This window comes from Dicentrarchus labrax, unplaced genomic scaffold, assembly GCF_905237075.1.
Source record: "Dicentrarchus labrax unplaced genomic scaffold, dlabrax2021, whole genome shotgun sequence".
NCBI classification, from domain to species: Eukaryota; Metazoa; Chordata; class Actinopteri; family Moronidae; genus Dicentrarchus; species Dicentrarchus labrax.
The window spans coordinates 9,244,683-9,265,267 of record NW_026136708.1 but is presented as its reverse complement, the minus strand read 5'-3'; the positions used below and the strand labels follow the sequence as shown (position 1 = coordinate 9,265,267).

At 41.5% G+C, this 20,585-nt stretch overlaps 1 protein-coding gene across 1 annotated transcript; it reads right to left on the bottom strand.

Annotated features, from left to right (window-relative positions):
• Positions 1-1,211: 1,211 nt before the first annotated feature.
• On the bottom strand, positions 1,212-18,830 carry tmem200a (transmembrane protein 200A). The gene is made up of 5 exons (XM_051410127.1): positions 18,018-18,830; positions 6,910-7,051; positions 6,325-6,623; positions 5,520-5,683; positions 1,212-4,964 (listed from the first exon to the last, which is right to left on the bottom strand). Exons 2-5 carry the CDS (start codon positions 7,038-7,040, stop codon positions 3,855-3,857), a joined length of 1,704 nt encoding a protein of 567 aa, XP_051266087.1. The 5' UTR covers positions 7,041-7,051; positions 18,018-18,830; the 3' UTR covers positions 1,212-3,854.
• Between the last annotated feature and the right edge of the window lie 1,755 nt (positions 18,831-20,585).

Sequence of the window (20,585 nt, the reverse complement as noted above, 5' to 3'; positions counted from 1 at the left end):
ATAGAGTGTATGTATGTGCCCTGCTCCGTTCGGTCACAGTGTCCTTCAGAAAGAGCAGAACTGAGATTTGGATGCACTGCCTGATTAAGCATCAAGGATTTTCGAATAAAGGCACTAGCATGTATTTCTGTGCACTAAGTAAAACGTTTGGAACATTTGATTCAGTTGCTTTAATTATTTAGCCATCTGTTTGAATGGGAGATGCACTTAGCAACCAAAATGTAGTTACAGGAAGTTCTGTATCCTAAGTGGCTTTGTGCTCTTGCTAATTTGCCTCTGATGTAACTTTCAGGGAAACAAGTCTTGTTTTTGATGAAAACTGTCTGTAGGATTATGATTGTCTTGGTTTGTTTTTATGATAGTGAATGGACTGGAAGAGACACAAGGTCAATATTGCATCCTAGTGTTTCCAAGCAACGGGATGCTCCAACATTATGTGATTAAAATGACAACGCTGAGTTGACTGCTGAAGGCAAAACTATTGTTTCAAAAAGAACTTCAGCCTTTAATTTCATATTCACATTAAAATCTTTAACTGGTCAAACAAAGAGAGTGAAGGAAAGTCTCAACAGGCCGAGGTAAAGTTAGTTTACTTGCTTTATGTTAACTGGATGCGACATCATCCATCTCTGCCCCCTAAATATGTTTCCTGCCTTCACAAAGGGTTAGGATTATCATTTGTGCCCTTGAAAACAAAGGATGAGACAGCATCATCAGCCTTCTGCTTTTGAACAGCATTGTGGGTATTTGTGTGTGTGTCAGTATTTGTGCTTTTGTGTGTTTATATTTGCATGGGAGGAGGAATATGTTTGCATGCTTTCATGTAAGTAAAATCTTTGGTCTTTGCATGTGTGTGTGTGTGTGTGTGTGTGTGTGTGTGTGTGTGTGTGTGTGTGTGTGTGTGTGGATGTTGTTCCCACAGAGCTGCAGAGCATATGATAATTGATGATGACTCATCCAGACCTTTGCTTATTTTGTATGCAGAAGATGAAGAGAGAAGGAGGAAGAAAGAGAGATATAGGAATGAATGATCTATTTGGGAAGTTGTTTTAAGGTGTGGGGTCAGACTGTGTGTTTATTTTGTGTGTGTGTGTGTGTGTGTGTGTGTCCAAGAGATACTGTTGCCTCCCACTGACCCCTGAGAAAGACGCTGTGTGAATCCATGTGTAGGAATCCGTATTGGTTAAACACACTCAATAGGACAAAACGTCTTTCAGTGAAAATACAGTTTATTTTGACAGAGACTAGAATTGGACATTGACTCATAAACTGCTAGGAACCAGTTAATGAAGCTCTCTGGCCAAGATTCCTGCTTGTAAAGGGCTCTGCCTTTTTCAACACGCATGTGGTGTTGATGTTTTATTGTTCATGTGTGTTGCATTAAAAGTAGCACAGAAGATGTTTTAACTACATTAATAATTGTCTTAATGTATTGTTAACGTAGCTGACAAACTAAACAGATATTGAGCAATATGGAGACATCATGTCAGCTCCATATACTGAAGATCAATGTCTTCACGTGTCGAGTTTGGGACAACTTACCTTGTCAACATGTTAATAGCTAAATATGCTGAGACATTATTACTATGTTGCTTAGTAGCTGAACATAAAATGATGAATACTGTCCAAAAAATAAATTAATTAATTAAATGAAAAGCGACACAAGTTGCAGAAACAGTCCAACTGAATTCAATCATTTAGTCTTCCATTCTGTAAAAAAAAAAAAAAAGTGTTTTAAATCAGGGAGAACCACACCAGTGTCTAACCGTACCCATGTGACATTTGCAGGTATGTTTACATGCTGTTTAATGTGCTGCTAATTAGCTGACGTTAGCAGTGCACTTTTCCCCGGTGAACGTTTGTTTAGTCGCTCGCTCAACAAGCCTAAAGTGCAGGACAAGATATGTGTTCATGTGTGTAAGTTAGATAAAGAAGGAGACTTTAGCAGGGAAGCGAATTTGGGTTGTTCAAAGTCAGTGTTGTGTAGCAGGCTGCTGTCTGGCTCAGTGTGACCGTACACGTAGAAGTACACAGGATAAGTGATTTACAGAGCAGATATGTTTGCTGTAGCAGACAAAAAATGGCATATAATTTCAGTTGGACTTTAATATTACAGCTCAAGCACAAGATAAATGTGTACATGGTGATTTACTGTTAGCTCGAGTCAAACGCCAGGGTCTCTTTTATACTGACTTTTGTTTCAAATATTGATTTTTCAATTGTGCAGAACCAAAAATGTGTTAATTGACTTAAAATTAATCAATTGTTTAAGTCATTTATCAAGTAAAATTCCTTTAAATGTAATTATTTTATTTGTTAATTTAACTTTTGCTTTTATGACTTTGTCATTACATGTATTTTTGACATTTCATAGAGCATTGATTGAAAAAATAAGTAATGGAAATGATCATTAGTTACAACCCTAATTCATTGTACCTCTGGTCACACTCAAGTATAGTGTCTTAACTGCTTAGAATACTGTCAGTTTTCAAAATAAAACACTGTGTGTGCAGACTCCCGATCATAAAAACAGACAACAAGGAAACAGCCTAACCATGGTAGAAGCACATAAATCAAGGAAAAATGACCAAATCAACTAAATCTGAACAAAATTAACAAAATCGAGCAGGCGAAACTCTCCTGGTGGGGCATGAAGCCACGAGGAGTGACATCACAGAGCTGGCCTAGTGGAACTGAGGCGTAATACTGAATAGGTTTGTAAATAGGTCTACAAAAATGATCAGCACATGAATAATAGACGGCATATCCTGAGTGAAGTCAATCAAAATCTTTTCTAGTAAAAAAATTAAGTTTGTAGCAGAGCCAATGTTACTTATAGTTTTCAGTAGCGGACACACAAAATCTCTTACTATAGTTCTTGGGAAAGGGCAGCAATATTGTGCCTGCGGGGCAACAAGGACTCTGTTATTGTATTTTGCAGCCTGGCATTATGATTTGAACTCATATCTGTGCTGTAGTGTAATGACATGATATTAAATGTTTTTGTCTGACTTTGCTTTTTGTGTGGATCTCTACATCTGCTACAATCTGAAGATCAGACAGACACACAAACATACATGAACCACCTTTAAAACAAATAATTTACCACTAATATCTATATCTTTTGGACTTGCCGTTGCAGTATGCCATTATAACCTCTAGAAATTAGTTGAAAATGTCTCTCTATACAACCCTTTTAAGCATTTTGTAGGTGTCCTACAAGCAAAGATCATGAATGTTACTATTACTATCTTCTTTTGTTCTGATATTAAACTGGTCTCGCTCATTTCTCAGGTTGTGCCTGGGCCTCGTTATAAAAGATTTGCCTTTGTGTCACTGCTGCCCGCTAAGGAAGAAACTTGCTCAAAGTGCTTCCAGCGTGTCCTTGAATTGAACCTGAAACTAACACAGTAAGAAAAGAAACCTTGTATAATGAAACAGTATCATCCTAAAGTGTCTGAGGGTTGAGGGTTTATTAGAACTGTGTTTGTATAAAGTAGACGGATGATGCAATGTGTTCCCCTGTAGGGACCTTCTTTTTTCACTTGCCTGCCTCCACAGAGGTCACAGGTCAGGGTCGGCTACAGAACAGCCCCACTGGACCTGGCACAATAGGCATTTAGTGTCTTGCTGATGTGAGGCCTTTACCTTTTACCGGGCAAGGTGGTCCATTACTAACTACTCTCCAGCCTGCTGCTTAAAAAAGTGTCTTCAAAATAAGGTTTGAGTTTCCTTTCTGAGGGTGCAGCTGTTAAACTCGTCAGTTTCCCTCTGACACCAACGCGCTGTACACTGGCTGGAGAGCAATTTACAGAACAGGACAGAGCTGTCTTCAACCTTCAGTTCATTTTCCCTCAGAATCGAGTCTCAGAGCTTCCCCTCTTCAGTGTGCTGCTGTTAAACTCATCGTGCTCAAAGCTCAGATTATTATGCGACCTCGATATCATTAGCAGCTTTTCCCGCTTACTGTAGTCGCGTCTCGCTGCCATGGCCGCTGACATGTCTAATAGCCGCTCCCCTTGCTCTTCCCTGTCCTCCAGCCGCATGTAGCCTTTACTGCTGCCCCCTTTGCCGCTGTTACTGCGGCTGCTGTTGCTACGGTCGAGGCGGGGCCAGCTGGGGTGCTTCCGCTGCTCTGGGCGCACGCTGAGCATGCTTGGCCCGCGCTCCAAGTCCAGAGATTTGGAGTGGCTGCTGAGCATGTGCAGAGAGGAGTTAGAGCCAAAGTCAGTCCTTGCTGCTCCCGGGGAGAGCCAGCAGCCTGAGGTAGAAGAGGGAGCAGGGGAGAGGGAGGTAGAGGAGACAGAGGAGCAGTGGGAGGACGAGGAAGCGGAGTTACTCCGGTGTAAGCCTGGTGGTTTCGAGGCCTTGGCAACAGATGCTACAGGAACAACCAGAGACTCCATGGAGCTCAGAGGCTGCCTCTCTCTGTCTCTTCTCTCTCCTCCTCTATCCTCCTCAGTAATCGCCTCCATCTCCGGTTCGTCAATAACGCAGTTGTTGAGTTTTATGACCGGGAGAGTAAATGCAGAGATAGAGGAGGAGACAATAGAGCGTGCGTGGTGTCCTCCCCTCTCCGCATCTCCGTCCACTGACCACTGATGGCGCACCGAATCCGAACGAGCCATCCCCAGCCCCGGGCCACAGAAGGAACGATCCTTGTAGAGCGGCGCCAGCAGCCCCGCAAAGCTACAGTCCAGCTTTGCCTGCTCCCTGTGTCTGTGAAACTCCTCGTCACCTAACAGCACCTCCTCCTCTTCTGTAGACCCTCCGCCTCCAGCCCGAGAGGAGAAAGCAAGGAGGGAGTTGCTGCCCAACCGTGCTGCGTTATCAGATCCGAAGGCTCGAAGATCCCCAACTTCTCTTGCATAGGTGCTGTTGCGGTGATGGTGCTGCTTCTGCTCTCTCTGCCTGAGGCGATGGATGTCGATGACTGTGGAGTACATGTCTCTCATATGGATTATCTAGTGCAGAAGAGACATATATTATTAGCAGTAACACTCCTCTGTGGATTACCTGATGTTTAATATCCCATTAGAATATATAAATATTCTATAGTTTCATATTTGTGTGTTTGTGCTGGATGTTTGTGACCTTGGAATACATATTTCTCACATGGATTACCTGGAAGGGGGTACGGGAAGAGGAGAGGATTAATCGAATCAAGAAAGGAAAGGAGAGGGCATAAGTGCAGAGGAAATGTGATCAGAGGAAAATTGCAGAGATATGGGTAGAAGGAGGTTGGCCGAAATATGATTTGCATGTAAGTTATGTAGAGATGATGAATATGGATGACTGCAGTGTGCATGCCCCTCATTTCGTAAAGAGTAGAAGAACAGAAATGAGAATACGGGGTTAGGAAGGAATATTAACTACATATATAGATATTTAAATATCTGTTTGAAATATTCCTTCATAACCTGTCCTAGAACTCATTTCCTGCACAAGTTAGTGTTTAAAACCTTGCAAGGCAGTAAAGACTAGTATGTAATTTCTCTGGCGCCTTATTTCATCCCTACCTTAGTTTCTCTGTCTCTGTTTTCGTGAAGGATGGCATTAGCACAGATGAAGATGAAAATTCCAATTCCCATGGTGAAAGGCCCAAACATCTTCATCCTCTCGGAGTGACGATGCTGTTCCAGGAACCTCGTCAGAGCGCCCCCAGTCTGCTTGGAGGGCGTACCTACATGCAGAACACATGGAGTGTGTGAGCCTTTTAATATCAGGAATTTAAGTTTATAAAGAGGAGCAACTCTTATATTCACACATATACTGTTACCTTAACCTTTTTTGTACGTTACCCGGACAAGCTGAATGTGTGAACGTGAATGTCTGAATCAGTTGGACGGGACATTAAACGAACTTTACCCTGCCAGTTCTCTAGCACAAAGTCTGTGTAATGTCCGACTGAGCCCAGGTGTGAACAAAGCAAGTCACTGTCCGAAGAATTCACAGCAGGATGGGCATGTTGATAACGTTGCACAGAGTAGCTGCTTCGTACTCTTTTCTGCTTGCCCGTATGTTGCTTTGGACTCTTCAGTGATATTGTGGATACGGCGAAATATACATATTAATATCAAGGCAAAAACCGTAAACATTATAGATGAGTCTTCCTCCTCCTCCTGCATGCTCTATCCAGTTGCATTTGCCTAAATCAGTATTTCCAGTAGGTGAGAGCCCGTCGGACACAGACAATCTCCTGTTGTATGTTACATGTGTTACATGTGGACAATGCCCAGAACTGATTCTCCAGACAGTGTCTGGAGTTCCTATGAAAAAACAGCTTAAGTATTTAGAAGCAGTTCAGGAGAAACTGACTCTTACCATGCACGTTATGACTAGTGCTGGAGTTTGCCACGTCCCCATCTGTGACGGCCATCTTGGCTCCATTTCCTTCACCTGTGATAGATGTTTTAGCTCCCCCGTCAGGTGGTATCTTAGATCCTCCTCCAGTCTGCGATTTGGCCGAGGGCATGGTTTCACTGTGTGGCCAGTAACCCAGTGTTGCCATGCCGATCCCTATGGCTAGGATGACCAGACCCAGGAGGAGGAAAAACCCAGAGGCAGAATAGAGGCGGAGCCTACCGCGTACAACCACAACATCTGTGCGTCGTTTTCGCTTTCTAAATGAAAAGTATGGAAAGAAAACAAATCTGATGGTTTTTGGAGACATAATATTAGTGACATTCCAACTAATTTACAAAAAGGTACAGAGATTGCAAAAGAATTTGCATTGACCTTAACACTACAAACAAATTAAACTGCTACCAGTTTTCTTTCAACCAAAGTAGTTGGTGAAAAAGGCAAGGTCTAAGGTAATCACGGCAGAAAGAGAGCAGACTCCTAGCAATTACAGATGAATAAAAACTTTGTATCAATCTTTGCGTCAGTAACTACTAAGAGTATCACCTGGGGACAGCCTCTGGGGCGGGGTTTCCCAGGCCTGGTGATGCAGGTGGTATGGGCCGGTGCTGAGAGCGGGCAGAGTCTTGGCGTTTTAGCTTAGCCAAGCCTGTTAGCACACCTGCTGCTGCAGTCATACTGAACCAACCTGCAGATACATACACAGAAATAAATTAGTAATGAGTTTAACATGCAGCATATGTCCAGCACCTGTGTTTGTGCTGCCATGTCACTAAAAAACTACTGATGTGGAGCTGCTTCCCGACAGTTTGTTTGGTCTTTCTTACATACTCAAAAAGATGCAACTAATTGAAAACAACAACTTTAAACATCCATTTAGAGGCACAGATGCACTGGAAGAAAAAAACGTCACCAACAACTGTATGTATTTAGGGACAAGCCTGGGGATGCACATATGTATTTCTGCATAGCCAAAATCTCCCAGATGCTCTGAATATAGGATGTGTAAGACACTTAATATTCAGAGTGCAGCATCGCTCACAATCAAGCAGATTGAACCAGTTCCAGGGATCACAGCTCTATTTGTCGTTATTTTAAGCAGGCCTGTCACCTCACATACAGCAGTGACTTCCAAAAAGCTCCAGGTGACAGTTTTTTACACAGTTTTACGGGGAAAGTTTGTCAGATTTAGCTATGATACAGATGTAAGCACACATACATTTACAAACCCATTATAGTCTCCTCTGTTTACTGGTGATGTTTTGTTGTTGGAGTCCAGACTTTAAGACAACATGGGCAATGGTGTGCCTGTGTGTGAGTGTGTGTGCATATTGTACATAGTCATACACCCCTGCGGGATGTTTGTTTACTGCTTGTCTTCCTGTGTGTATCAGAGAGAAACTCAGGAAACAAGATGATAACAGATATAGAAATAGAAAGCAAGCAGACAGAAAGAGAAACACAAATGGTTTGTTTTTTAGTCCTAGGTTGTTTTTATTCATTTTAATTCAAATCTGTAATTTATTGCATGTGTACTTTGTCATTATTTACGTTGTTGTTGCCGTTATAAAGCTGAAAATACAGTGCTGCAATTCTGACATAATATTCAAATGAACCATAGTCTCTGCTCACCAGCTGCTCAGATGGTCTATTAATAGTTGTAAAAAGGAAGAGGGCTTAAAACAAACAACAGGCTTATTCCGGGAGCCTTCATTTGGGTCTAAATGCCTGTTAATCTGGGCGCACATGAACATTAGCATTGTCTTGTTTAGTACTAAAAGGATTAAACAGACTATATTTGATGTTAAATTAAGTACCAAGTATTCCTCTTCAATACAAATTCTGGCAAAGTTACTTAATTGCAACAGGTTAACTGACTTGTTCGTGTTGGTACTTTCTTTAGAACTTGGGACTTTTTCGATGAAAATATTAAACTGTGTCACCACAGAGACCCCCAGCAGTTGAGGGCCATTCAGCCTCTTTAAATTGAAAGCTGCCATAGAGCGTTTAAAAGTTTTACTAACCATGAAAATTTGTTTTGGGAATGAGACTCAGGAAGGTCACCAGCAAAAAGTTCTATATTAATAATAGGTTGATGACAGAAAGTGGTCTGAGTTACTACTATTTGTCAGAGGGGTTAAGACTGGATTTACCAGCTGCATTACTTTCAGTTATAGCGTGATGTGATTGTGATGCATTATTTACCATTATTTGTCGGGTAGATGCAAATTCTTTGTATCAAAGCTTTGTTTAATCCATATAACTGTATGCAGCCATACAGCGCTCTGCGTTTTGTACGGATGATTGTTACTCGCATTGGAAGAGAGAAAATAAGACAAGAGAGACAGACAGTAGAAGAGAAAATGATAAAAATTGTCCAGTGTTTGTGATCATTTAAAGCTAAAACAAAACCAAAATTGCATTATTTTCAGTTAGAATGTTGTTAAGATACAGTTCTTTCAGTATTAGTGTAATGTGACTTTGGTATTACTTATTTTTCCAAACAGTGTATTCGAGCTGTCCGGTCCAAAGTTACTGTGCTACAATTGTCTCTATATAGTTATAGTAATAATAGTGTATTTATTTGGTTACCAGTTTTCTGTCACATCTGTTTATATAAGAGGATAAAACAGATTTAGCATGGGAACATGAACACACCCATGACCTTCGTCTATTTCTTAATTTTGTTCTCCCTCCTTGCTCCCACTGTCTTTTCTTCCTCCAAGAATGCACTATCTGTAAAATCTCTCCCTTTCTCTTTCATTCTCGCCTTCGGTCTGTCGGCTAATGCATTCTGGTTGTGACCCTGAATAATTTTTGCCTCCCTTACTTCATTTTCCTCCACCCCAGCTTTCTTTCTCCTCTTATCTCCTTCTGTTTGTCTTTATCCTCCCACTACCCTCTGTCCTCTCAGATCTATTTTTAATCCGTCTCTAATTTTAATTTGCTTTTATTTGGTTACTTCCCTCTTTCTCGCTCGCTTCCTTTCTTTTCTTCTACGTTTCTCAAAGCAATAAAGTCTGCTTTGAGAATCAAAATCAGACAAAGCTTTTATTTTTTAAAGTAACTGTGAATCAGACGCAAGACCAGACGTTCTCTCCTCCTACCCTCTTTTCTCCTTCTCACATCCTAATGTATTTTTCATGTCAATCATCTTATTGGTAATACTGCTGTAGGAAAGTGCTTTACCACAGATGGTGAATCAAACAAGGACAAACACTACCAGCCTCTTTTCTCGGGTTTTTCTGTGCTTCCTCTCACTCTGTCTCTCTCTCTACTTGATTCTCTCCTTTCACTCCTTGGTGTGCGTCAAACAGGAACCCACACAATGTTTCAAGAGCAGGGGGATGGAGATTTCCTTGGTTTACTGAAAGATGAGAAAGGGATGGATTGGAGTACGGGGACATGATAGAGGAAAGGAGACAGGCAAGACCAAAAAATGACAGAAAAGATGACAACAGGAGTACAGGAACAGGAGGAGAAGTGGGGAGGAGATGAAGATGAAGAGGGAGATAGAAGCACTTATGTACTGTACATCAGTGCACCTTACTGGATGCAACACTGAGTCATGACCGGAAACTGAAAGCCTGTACAAGAACGGAACAGAAAACAATGGTAAAAACCGTTTTGAAGGAGACAAAGTAGGGGGTGATGAGCGGATAAAAAGAGGATAGAAAGGCCTGACAGTAAAGGAGAGGAGAGTGCTGTTCTTCCAGCAAAACAGAGGCAGAAAACAAGCCAAGTGCATCTGTTGTTTTAACAAGGCGGGAGCAAGAAACAAGTGGGGCAGAGAGGACGAAATGCTGCCGTAACAGACACACCAGTAGCCTAATGAGAATCCACACAGGCTCTGACACAGCAAGGCTTTCTGCTGAAAGTGAACGTGTTGGACCTGTGCAGTGACCACATGAAACGACAACTTAATATTCAGAAACCGTGCTCAACGCCTAACAGCCAATCAGAGTCTGCGCTGGGTGTTCATAGACCTTTTTGAGTGCAGCATTCAGTGTGTTATGTTTTAGGCTTTTGAGAGAGAGAGAAACCTGCTGTTTCCTGCAACAACATTGAAGAATTTATCACACAGTGTCCATACACAGACTGCATTAATATTAATAAAAACATTTTTGCACGTCGAATTAGATAAAACTTCTGAATAATGCAAAATGCATTGCTGCATTTTTCCACTTTGCTGTCTTAATAAGCAGTTTTCTAAATGAGTGTTTAAAGAATCATGACTTAGCCTCCATTTGATCACCTCATTATTAATGTGCATAATGTGAGGCAAGAAAACTATTAAAACAATTTAGTATACCTCGGGGTGCAGATTTATTCTGTTAATGGAGACATAACATTTAGAGACACACTTACATGAGTTCCCATTTTAAAAACATTATGTCTTTCAGAGCAGCGATTCCCCCCCCCACACACACACACACTTTCATGCTTCCTCTGTGATATCCCGCTGCACGTGTTGTGTCCTTGAGCAAGGAGATGCCTGTTAGAATAACGTCAATTTACCTATCTATAGGAGACGTCACGTGAAGTTTTGTCCCTATAGCAACTACGTGTGCCGCTGCTAGGTGACACGTTTCTATAGCAACTACTAGCTGTGTGCACAGGAATGACAGGTGTATCATTAACACTACATTAATAAAGGGGCATTTCCCATGGCTAGTTTTGTTCTTCTTCTTCTTTCTATTTCTATGTGCAGATGTGGGGCAAAAACGGACCTGGTTCACAGCACAAGGTTTAGAATGGTTTTACTTCACCTCTCTATCAATTTCAAAGATGTGATATCGAGGGGGGCGGGGGGGGAAGGAAAGGATGCTGGAGTAGAATAAGGAGGGGTGTGGATGGATAGTGACAATAGGGAATTGGCAAGTAGGATGAAATGAGAGGAGGCAAGAGTGAAAGGGAGACACAAGGGATGAAGAGAGAGGGTGAGAGAAACAGGGAGTTTGGCATGAGAGGTGCTTGCAAAAAAAAAAAAGCTCTTTTTGCGCTCTCAACATGTACACGTTAGCATTGCATTTGGGGTGTTAATTGCATTTTGTTTATGCGATTTTTGGTGAGGCTCTACAAATGTGGGGTAGAGGAGGAAAGAGGACAGGTGGGATAGAAAGACAAGGAGAAGAAAGGTAGGGGGGAGAGTAAAGATGCAAGAAATCAGGACCAGAAGAAGACAGCCAGAGGGGGAAGACAGGGAGAGTGAGAACGGAGGAGGTGTTTTGATCTATATGTAACAAACTCCAGAGACTTTTTTTGACTCTAGAAGGACGCTGAAAAAAAGTTTGTCTCAAGTGACTCACTTCAGTGAACTGTAGGCTAACACGTCATGGAGAAAGGAATCTAATATGGACACAAACAGAGTAAGAAAGATGTAATGAGAGAGGAATGAGCAGGAGGATAAAAACAGAGCGTGGTAAGGAGAGAAAAATTGGCATCTGTTACGCCTTTCCATTATAGCTACAGTGGGTCGTGTGTTTTTGTTTCAGTGTCGCGACAGTAAGGTTAACTGTGGCTGTGGTTAACTGATTGCTCCAATAAAAGAAAAAAACAAACCTGGTATCAGTGGCTCTTCTTCTCTGGGTTTAAATGGAGAGACAGACAACCCTCCCTCCTGCTGCTGCAGTTAAGGTCACCTGCCATAATATATATATAATGAGAGTCAAACTACCACTTCTACTGGGAAGACTACCCTCTCCAGAGTGTTTTGTTTTTCCTGAGTATTAAGGCAAAATTTGAGGTTTACCGAATGTTCAAAAGGCACTTTCCTTTCAGCTTTCTTGCCAAGAAGAATGGAAATGACCTGCATGAGTCAAGGGCAAATAAGCAGTGAACAATGTCTGATCTTTGTCCAGCCTGTTCTTCACAATGCTTTCAACTTGAAATACTGAAATAAAGAGAATGTTAAGTTTGCCCAGGTCAGACCTAAGTACATAATTTCACAGTACACCTACACTACTATCAGACGCAATAGTACAAACAGAGTTCAGGTTGGTGGAAAAGAGCATGTTTATAGACTGATTTTTATAAAGAATGAATTTAGTGGGATTTTTGACATTTATTTTCTTAATAAAATCTCAAAATACACCCAACTTATTCAAGCGCGAGAGCGGTCATATGTGCAATTTCAGGAATCACAAATTAGTTCAAATAACATGTTTTTAGATTTATTGAAATAATGTCCCCTTAACAGTCAACATCTGCTTTAGGGCTAAAGGCACAATAATAGATAGAAATACATTCTCGTATTACTATCATGTATAACGTATAGAACCTAAAGTATACTGTTCTTGTACCTTGTACCTTCCTGTCTCTCATACGTACTGCTCGCCACAATATTTTAATTTATTTTATTTTCTACAACCATTTGGCAACCACTGGAAATGATCTCGTCCTGACACCCAGGCTGAGAGCCACTGGTATAATGTATAGTATATTATAGTAAAATGTAATATAGGATAGGGTTGCTAGTGGACTAACTGAAGACAGAGTTTTTTATGTTTGTGAAAAAGAATAATACTTTTGGTTTTGCATGTGTCAGCCCATTAAAGGGACATTGTGTAGTGTTTTAAGTATTTTATTAGCTAAAATCAATGTCTTCATTCATAAATGTGTCCTCATTGGTGTAAAATGACCTCTGCCAATGATCTGACTTATCCTCGTAAGCGAAGAATTTCTTATCTGTATATACATTGGACGGGCCAGTCCATGGAGGCTTCCAGGTCATTCCGCCATTTTGAAAAACTATAATCGCCGAGAGGGACATAAAGCACTAGCCTACCTGTCTAGCTAATCCACAACACGTTTTCGTTCAGAGCCAGCGCCACGTGACTGAAACCAGCTATAACGGAGAAGGAGATCAGTGAGAGGCGCTTGTCACTGCCCCGGGACATTTGAAAAAGTCTGCACTGCACTTTAGTTAATAATGGAGGATCATACTTATGCCGAGCCACAGGAGAAGGAATCCTCGTCGCCAAAAAAGCGAAAAAGGGAATTAAAAACGTGACCGGCGAATTCAAAAAACGAGGGTAAACATTGGGGTAGCTTTTCCCTGGTGGAAAGAGCTAATGAAGGAGAAAGACTTTCAAAGGGACGCTGAAGTTGCCTGCTTTCTCCTCGACAGGTAGGCTTCTTGGTACATAACGGCTACCGTAGTTGCAATACGCATTTGAAAACGCAAGGCACTAGAGAGCACTATTCGTTTGAATGCAAAATACAATTTCACCGCTAGATGGGAGAAATTCCTACACAATGTCCCTTTAACTACAAATTGCGTATACTTATTCTTACTTTAATCATAATCCCTTCACCTAACGGGTACTGGGAGGAAAGCAGTTACAATTAGGTAGTTTTAGGTATGGGTAAGGTAAGTTATTTAGTATGTGCCTTCCAAAACCTATAACGGAAGAAGTTTACATGATCCTTTTTATAATGTCCATGTTTGTTTTTGTGTTTTTGCCTTCTGGGTTTTATTTTTCAGGCAAAGTAGCTCATAAATGTGATGCTTTTTGCAGCAGAGTCTTAAATGTCAGATGTTAAGCTTCCATAAAAACCCTAACCGTTCTGTAATTAGACTACCACACAATGTTAACACAACTTTGACAAAAATAATATCCTGTGACTAATAATTTTCACCAGAAATGTAAACAGGAAATGCAGTTAGAATGGGCCACCACATGCAAGACCACTATTAGTATGTTCCCTTAAAGATCCCTCGACAGTATGTCTTAGGAAAGGTATAAGAGAGAGATGAGATGACATATGACATAAAACTGTGACATGGATTACAATGCATGATGTGCCTTATGGCAGGAACAGTTTTTTTTTTTTTAGGGCCATGTCACTAATTTACTTTGCTGATCCCCAAATTGGAATTCTCGGTTTGCTTTTCCAGAAAGGTCAGAGGTCAGAGTCAGCTGCAGAGAAGCACCCCACAGCTGTTGGAACAAACAAGGCAATCTCAGTCACTCAGCTGTCCCAAAGATTCCTCCTGATTATGTTGCTTTCTTTTGGGTTTATTTTTTTTCCACCCTACTTGGTATGACCAATTCCCCTTTAGCTGCGGTTTTTGTCACTTGTCTGATACACAATAGATACTTCTCCTCACGTACGGCTGAGGAGCTTCATCAGTAGGCTGTAATGCATGCAAAGTTTAATACTATTCCCCACAGATCTCAGCCCCTATATCCCAGCTCCCTTACCAACCAGTAGAGTAGCTAGAAAAGGACATGAACCCTGACCAGCTCCCCACCTATGCACACAATCTTAAGTTGAACCCAGGGGTCTGGTGGGGTGTTTTGTTGTGGCACAGCCGCACTAGCTCAGCCTGGCAGACAGACAGTGATTAATTATGGTGATCAGCAGTCCTCATCTGCTTTTTTTTTGCTTATGTTATTATACAGATCTACAGAACTAAATCTATCTATCTAAAATATACAGGAATCTCAAGTTTAAATGTAGCTTTACCGATAAAAATATTTCCATCATACACTCAATAGACTACAGTATGGCAAATGCTTCATTCTGTGCATTTTTTTAGATGTGGATTTTTTTGATTTTTGTAGTTCAACCTGATATTTTGGAAACTACAGTCCAAAATTTGTCAATTTCCCTAACTGAAAACTTTGTACAGACTTGTGTGCATGCAGCGTTGTTTGAGCTAAAAGTCATTAAACTGTAAGTTGAACCCTTTTCTGCACAGACACACAGATGGTTTCAGTTATTCTGGTTGATTACGCTGTGTTCATATCAAATGGGACGGATGGAAGACATGGGTGTAATTTTCATAAACAATGGCCTTTTGCTGATATGTGGCAGCCAGCATTAGTCAGATTTTTTTCTAGCTTTTCCATATTATGAGTGCCAAGTTGAAAATATTGGCACTTTCAAGAAAATCGAACTTTTCCCAGTCGTTATTTCAACTTGATCACGATTAATAAATTAGAAACTGGTAACTATAATAACTCTGACATTAAATGCCATTAGCCCCCTCAGGAAGATGTCAGTGAAGTTCAGTCAGCGCCACACACACACACACACACACACACACACACACACACACGGTTCTGAGAAGAGGTCTAATCAGGCAAAAACACCAGTGCAGTTGGAGCTTTTGTGATTCAGCATGAGGAAATGGCTTTTTTAAAAACTTTGCGCTATCACATTTTCCACTGTCTGAGTTGGTTCACAATGTTCAACGTCTTGTTTTCTATTTGCTCTCGATTAGAAATGAGTCACAGAAACGACTGAAATTAAATATGATCCCTGTAAGTTTGGGTCTGGCTGGTTCCTCCTGAGTAGTGAGACCTCTACAAGGGCCTGTGACAGTATCCTGGGTGAAATCTCTGTCCCTCTTAGACTAACATGTTTTTTTTTTTTTTTTTGGGGGGGGGTTTTCAAGTAAAACAGTGTTTCAGGTCCATTTGATTTGATCACATATTCCAAAGGAAACTGGCTATCATTAGAGAGGACGGGAGGGAGCAGGGAAGTGGAGAAGGAAGAACAAGAATGAGCAAAGGATAAACAGATAGCAAGCGTGTGTTTGTGCATCGCTGTACTCCTACGGACTCACGGTCAATGGTGAGTCATCTGTCTGGAGAATATGTCACTTTGTGTTTTCCCGCTGACCTTTCAGCAGCACATTTTCTGATGCAAGCGCTCGAGTGTCAAATCCTGCACCCTCTTCACCATCTTGTTTATTTTTTTCCTCATTATTTTGATGATACATACTGTTTTGGGTTTTTTTTCAAGTCTCGCATCCTTCACACTGCATCAGTGTCATTACCTCCTGTCATCAAATTCGGCTCTACTCACTTGAATTAAGTTTTGAATTGAATCATCAGATGCTCATGACAGGCATGTGCATGTGCGTGTGTGTGTATGTGTGTATGTGTACTGGAGTGAGCCCCCCGTTGATTTCAGTAAAATGACTCACTCTGTCTTCCTCACAGTCCCGGTTTTCAGCGAGTCACCCACACTCATCCTGAGGCACGAGCTGTCCCCAGCTGCCCTGCAGCAGTGGCACCCTAACTGGAGTCCTGGGACCTTTTGTGGAGTCCATGTTTGGACTTTCTAGAGGCCCACTCTCCACACATCATTTCATTCCACTAATATGTTGCTTTCCAAAAACTGTTCTTAACTACTTTGGCCTTTAAAACATTCTTAACAGAAACAGCAATTATGTCTTACATAAGATAAATCAGAATATTTTCCTCAGATTGGGGTCTCTAGGATGAACTCTTGCACATCTCTCTGTGGCATTCCTTATGGTGTGACAAAACGAAGGAAATGCTGACCTAGGGGTATTTAACAGGATTATCCTGTTAGTGGATATGTGTGAAGGAGGATCAGCTGTTATGTTGCCTGACTTCTTAATGATTCTCAAATTAAACTACGTAAAAAAGATGTCTCACTATGAGCCATTTGGCTCAGTGAGTTACCGTAGTTCTTCTAACAGCTCTCAAGGTGAGCATGACCCATAATTCACTAATCTAAATAATACTCAAGACAATAAAACCAGTGACAGAGCATCTGTTATTAGCCCCCGGGTTCTCCCCTGTGGTTCTCTGTGTTCACCTTAAAGGACCAGTGTGTAAGATTTAGTAGCACCTAGTGGTGAACAAACTGAAACGACAGTGGTCGTGAACAACTCAAACTTTGGTTTTTCCGCTCTGGAGTACTACAAACATGGTTTAACATGGAGTAACAGCATTTTCCTTGTCAGCATCCAAAACCTCCTCCTGGTGGTTCAAAGCTCCTGTACTACCAGTGTCCCAAGCTCCCAGTCCTGGCTAACGGCTAACTGATCTAACTAGAAGACAGCAGCTACAGTTAGCAGTTGATTTAGCAACAGGTTAAATCTATCTGTCCATCAGAAAGCTTTGTAAATCACCTTAAGTTGAGGTGGAACCATAGCTGCCAGAAGTAGGGGTGCTGGGTGATGTGCTGTTGAAGCCTCCCGTGCATATACACAGAGAATCGACTTATATATATATATAATAAAGTAAGAGACATCTTGTGTCCATCTGTTTCTTAATTTTTCAACAAATGAGAAGATGTAAATTTATGAATTTTTACAAATACATTTTAATTTTGTTTTGTGCGGACACAAAATCTTATTCTAAGAGTATTTGATATGTCCTTAACATGCCTGAAGGCGTGCTTTAAATACAGTTTGATGGGTTTCGACTGAAAAAGACCATTAACACTTTAATTATGACCCTTGACCCATCATTGAAGGCATGAATATTGACATAATGCCTCCCTACTAAGAAGTTAATAATAATAATGAGATAGCAGGCTGGCATAGAGAAACGACCTTGTCAACCTTGGAACAGATCAAAGTGTTCCCTCCCCAACAAATCAATCAGTCAATAAAACAGACACACACACACACACACACACACAACAACATACACTATGCTTGACTACCCTTAACAATATTTAGTCTTATCTTGTCCAATAAACACCATCACTTACAGTAGAAAGATGACAAATGGATATAGCCATCATGTTAAACCTCCTTCTTCATCAAACATTAAACAGAAAGTCATTAAATATGGATTGAAATAAAAAGATAGGCTGTAGAGCTGTCAACTTGGATTTTTTTCTTTTTGAGTTGGAGAGGTCAAACACAGCTCAGGTCTTACCTTTGCAAATAAGCCGAGTTTTCACTGTCACTGTGCCATTAGTCAAGCAGGGGGATTAGGCTGTAACTTGAGGGAAGGTAAAAAGCCATCTTCCACTTTGAAGGCTACTTCCAGTGAAATGCCATTCCGGAGAAAATTCAGCTGACAGGGAGTGGGGGGGGGGGCAGTCCAGCTCCCATGCAGGGTTTGGAAACAGCAGCACAGTCTTTACTCACAACCAGGGTCCTTAATGGAGTCGATACGATGTCATTATTACAGCTTACCCGGGTCAAATTTGGTCTGTGAGCTTTCAAAGTGTCTCTTTTGGTGACTTTATTGAGCGCGGAGCACGTTTTACGCCATATGGAGAGAATGCGCGCTCAGGACAATGAGGGCGGCGAGACGCGCTCCTAATTACGACTGAAGGAAAATCCTTTAACACATTCCGCCTATTTAAAGTCGTAAACACTCAGGTTGTAAATCCCCAGCGGTGAAACATTCCTTGTTTGATTGGGAGGGGAAAAGACCACAAAGCCGCTGATGTGATGTCCCTCCTGGCTTTAATGCGTAAAACTCTACGCTATCCCGATATTCGCGTCCAAAAAAAACTTGATTTTATGTCAAAAAAAGAGAGAAAGAAAGACACGGGTTCGAAAGAAAATCTCAGCAGCAAGTTGTTGCCTTTTAAAAGCAGTTTAAAAATCGGCGAGTAAAAAGCGTGTTTTTATTCCTGAGCCGGGGAAAGACAAGGCAGATCCATCCAATTCCTCCAAAGCGTTTCAACGCTTGTGGGAATGTGAGAGGCTTTCACTGAGGTGTGTGTGAGTGAGAGAGACAAAGGGGGAGAGAGGAGAGAGAGAGAGAGAGAGAGAGAGAGAGAGAGAGAGAGAGAGATGGGGGGTTAAGCAATGGGAAGATGTAGGTCTATGCATTTATCGAGGAAAAACAAGGCACTGTGCCCATGCTGTGCAGGGCGCAGACGGTAATGGTTTTGAGGAAAGATAGAGGGAGAAGAAGCCTTGGTGATGCTCAGCTTCAGGAGAAAAATGGATCATGTGTCTGTGGGAGCAACAAGCAGCAGTATTTGTGAATACAGTATTAGCACACAAAGCTCAGGAAACACTCCTGCAGCAACAAATGCAGTGTGGAAAAGTGTGTGTAAGTGTCTGACAGCTGTAATATTGGCATGAGTTACATCTGCTGTGTTCATCTAAGATATGCAACAACTTCCCAGATGTTAGGAGTTACCAACACGTCACAGCGCACTGTTTGTGTTGAACTTTTCAGCTTTTCTCCTTGCACAGAGAGAGAGAGGGAGGGGAAGAGGGCAAACAACATTGCAGATGTTGGCATGAATGTCATTTCCTGTATTTATATGCTGAAATTGATTCAATGAAAATACATCAGCTGGGCTGGAATGCAAGACAGATATTTGGGCAGATATTTTGAACAATAAGCTGGAAACGCATGTGTGTGAGAGAGGGACAGACCGTTATTTGTTCAGATGGCTGAGATTAAGTTGGCGAGAAATGAAAACCCCTACCCAGAGGGCAGAGTGGCGCATGTGCACACTGGATACACATTTGTGCACGATCATTAGGGCATTCTTTCGGTCCTCAGACGCCATCTACGACCTAAAACCTGACCATAACCTTAAACCCTAACCTTAACTCTCATTATAGCACCCTCTGTGCACCACACACACTAAAAATAACCCCTCAGGGGCCCTAAAGCATCGCCGGATAGCACAAGTTTTTGTGGCGACATCTGGAGCCTGTAAGATCATAAAAACACAAACCCTGTGCCTGCTCTCAAACCATAAGACAGCTATTCAATTTGAAGCCATATCCCCGCAGTGGTCAGTCAGCTGCTGTATTTACATTCCGTAAGAGATCGAAATGAAAACAGAGAGAAGGGGCAGAGAGGAACAGCAAGAGGAAGACGGTAGGATGGGAGGAGAGTGTGGGAGAAAAAGGAGAGGAAAAAACAAAGCCTTACATTGTTGATTGTTGCATTTTTTTGTTTACAAGCCCACTTGGGATTATGGGATTTACAAAATGCGTTGACTTTTTGGGTTATACTTATTGTAAGCAGCTGTCTGCAGGACTCTGCAGCTAAACAATTAAAGGGAAACTGTAAGTGAGAGGAGTTTTGGGCAGAAAGGCAGAGAGGAGGAGAGGGAATGGGAAGTACAGTGCAGGAGGAGAGGAGCTGATGGAGAGAGTGAAGAAGAGGAGATGGTAGAGCAGAGAATTAGAGCATTTTTATCAGTTGAAATCAGAATATCTCATTTGTTCCATAAAATGTCCAACACAGTATCCCAGAAACCCAAGGTCAAATCTTGTTTTGTCCGACCAACACTTCAAAAGAGATACAATTTACAGGGATAAAGAACAGATGAAAAGGGGCAAATCATCCTATTTGGAGAAACTAGACATACCAGATATTTGCCAATTTTTTCTGGGAAAACGACCTAAACGATTATAAGAATACTTCTTTCTCTGTCTTTCTTCCAGTTGTCACGCAAACCCCTCTCTCTCTTTCTCTTTCCCCCTAGCTCCCGCTACTGTTGCCTATTTTTGTGTATCT

What these genes read in the sequence shown, in the direction of transcription:
- tmem200a (XM_051410127.1), bottom strand. Translation starts at nt 7,040, where the DNA reads ATGACTGCAGCAGCAGGTGTGCTAACAGGCTTGGCTAAGCTAAAACGC. An exon ending in CACTAGTCATAACGTGCATG is followed by an intron (nt 5,684 to 6,324) that starts GTAAGAGTCAGT and finishes TTCTGCATGTAG; the next exon opens with GTACGCCCTCCAAGCAGACT. An exon ending in ACAGAGACAGAGAAACTAAG is followed by an intron (nt 4,965 to 5,519) that starts GTAGGGATGAAA and finishes CTTCTGCACTAG; the next exon opens with ATAATCCATATGAGAGACAT.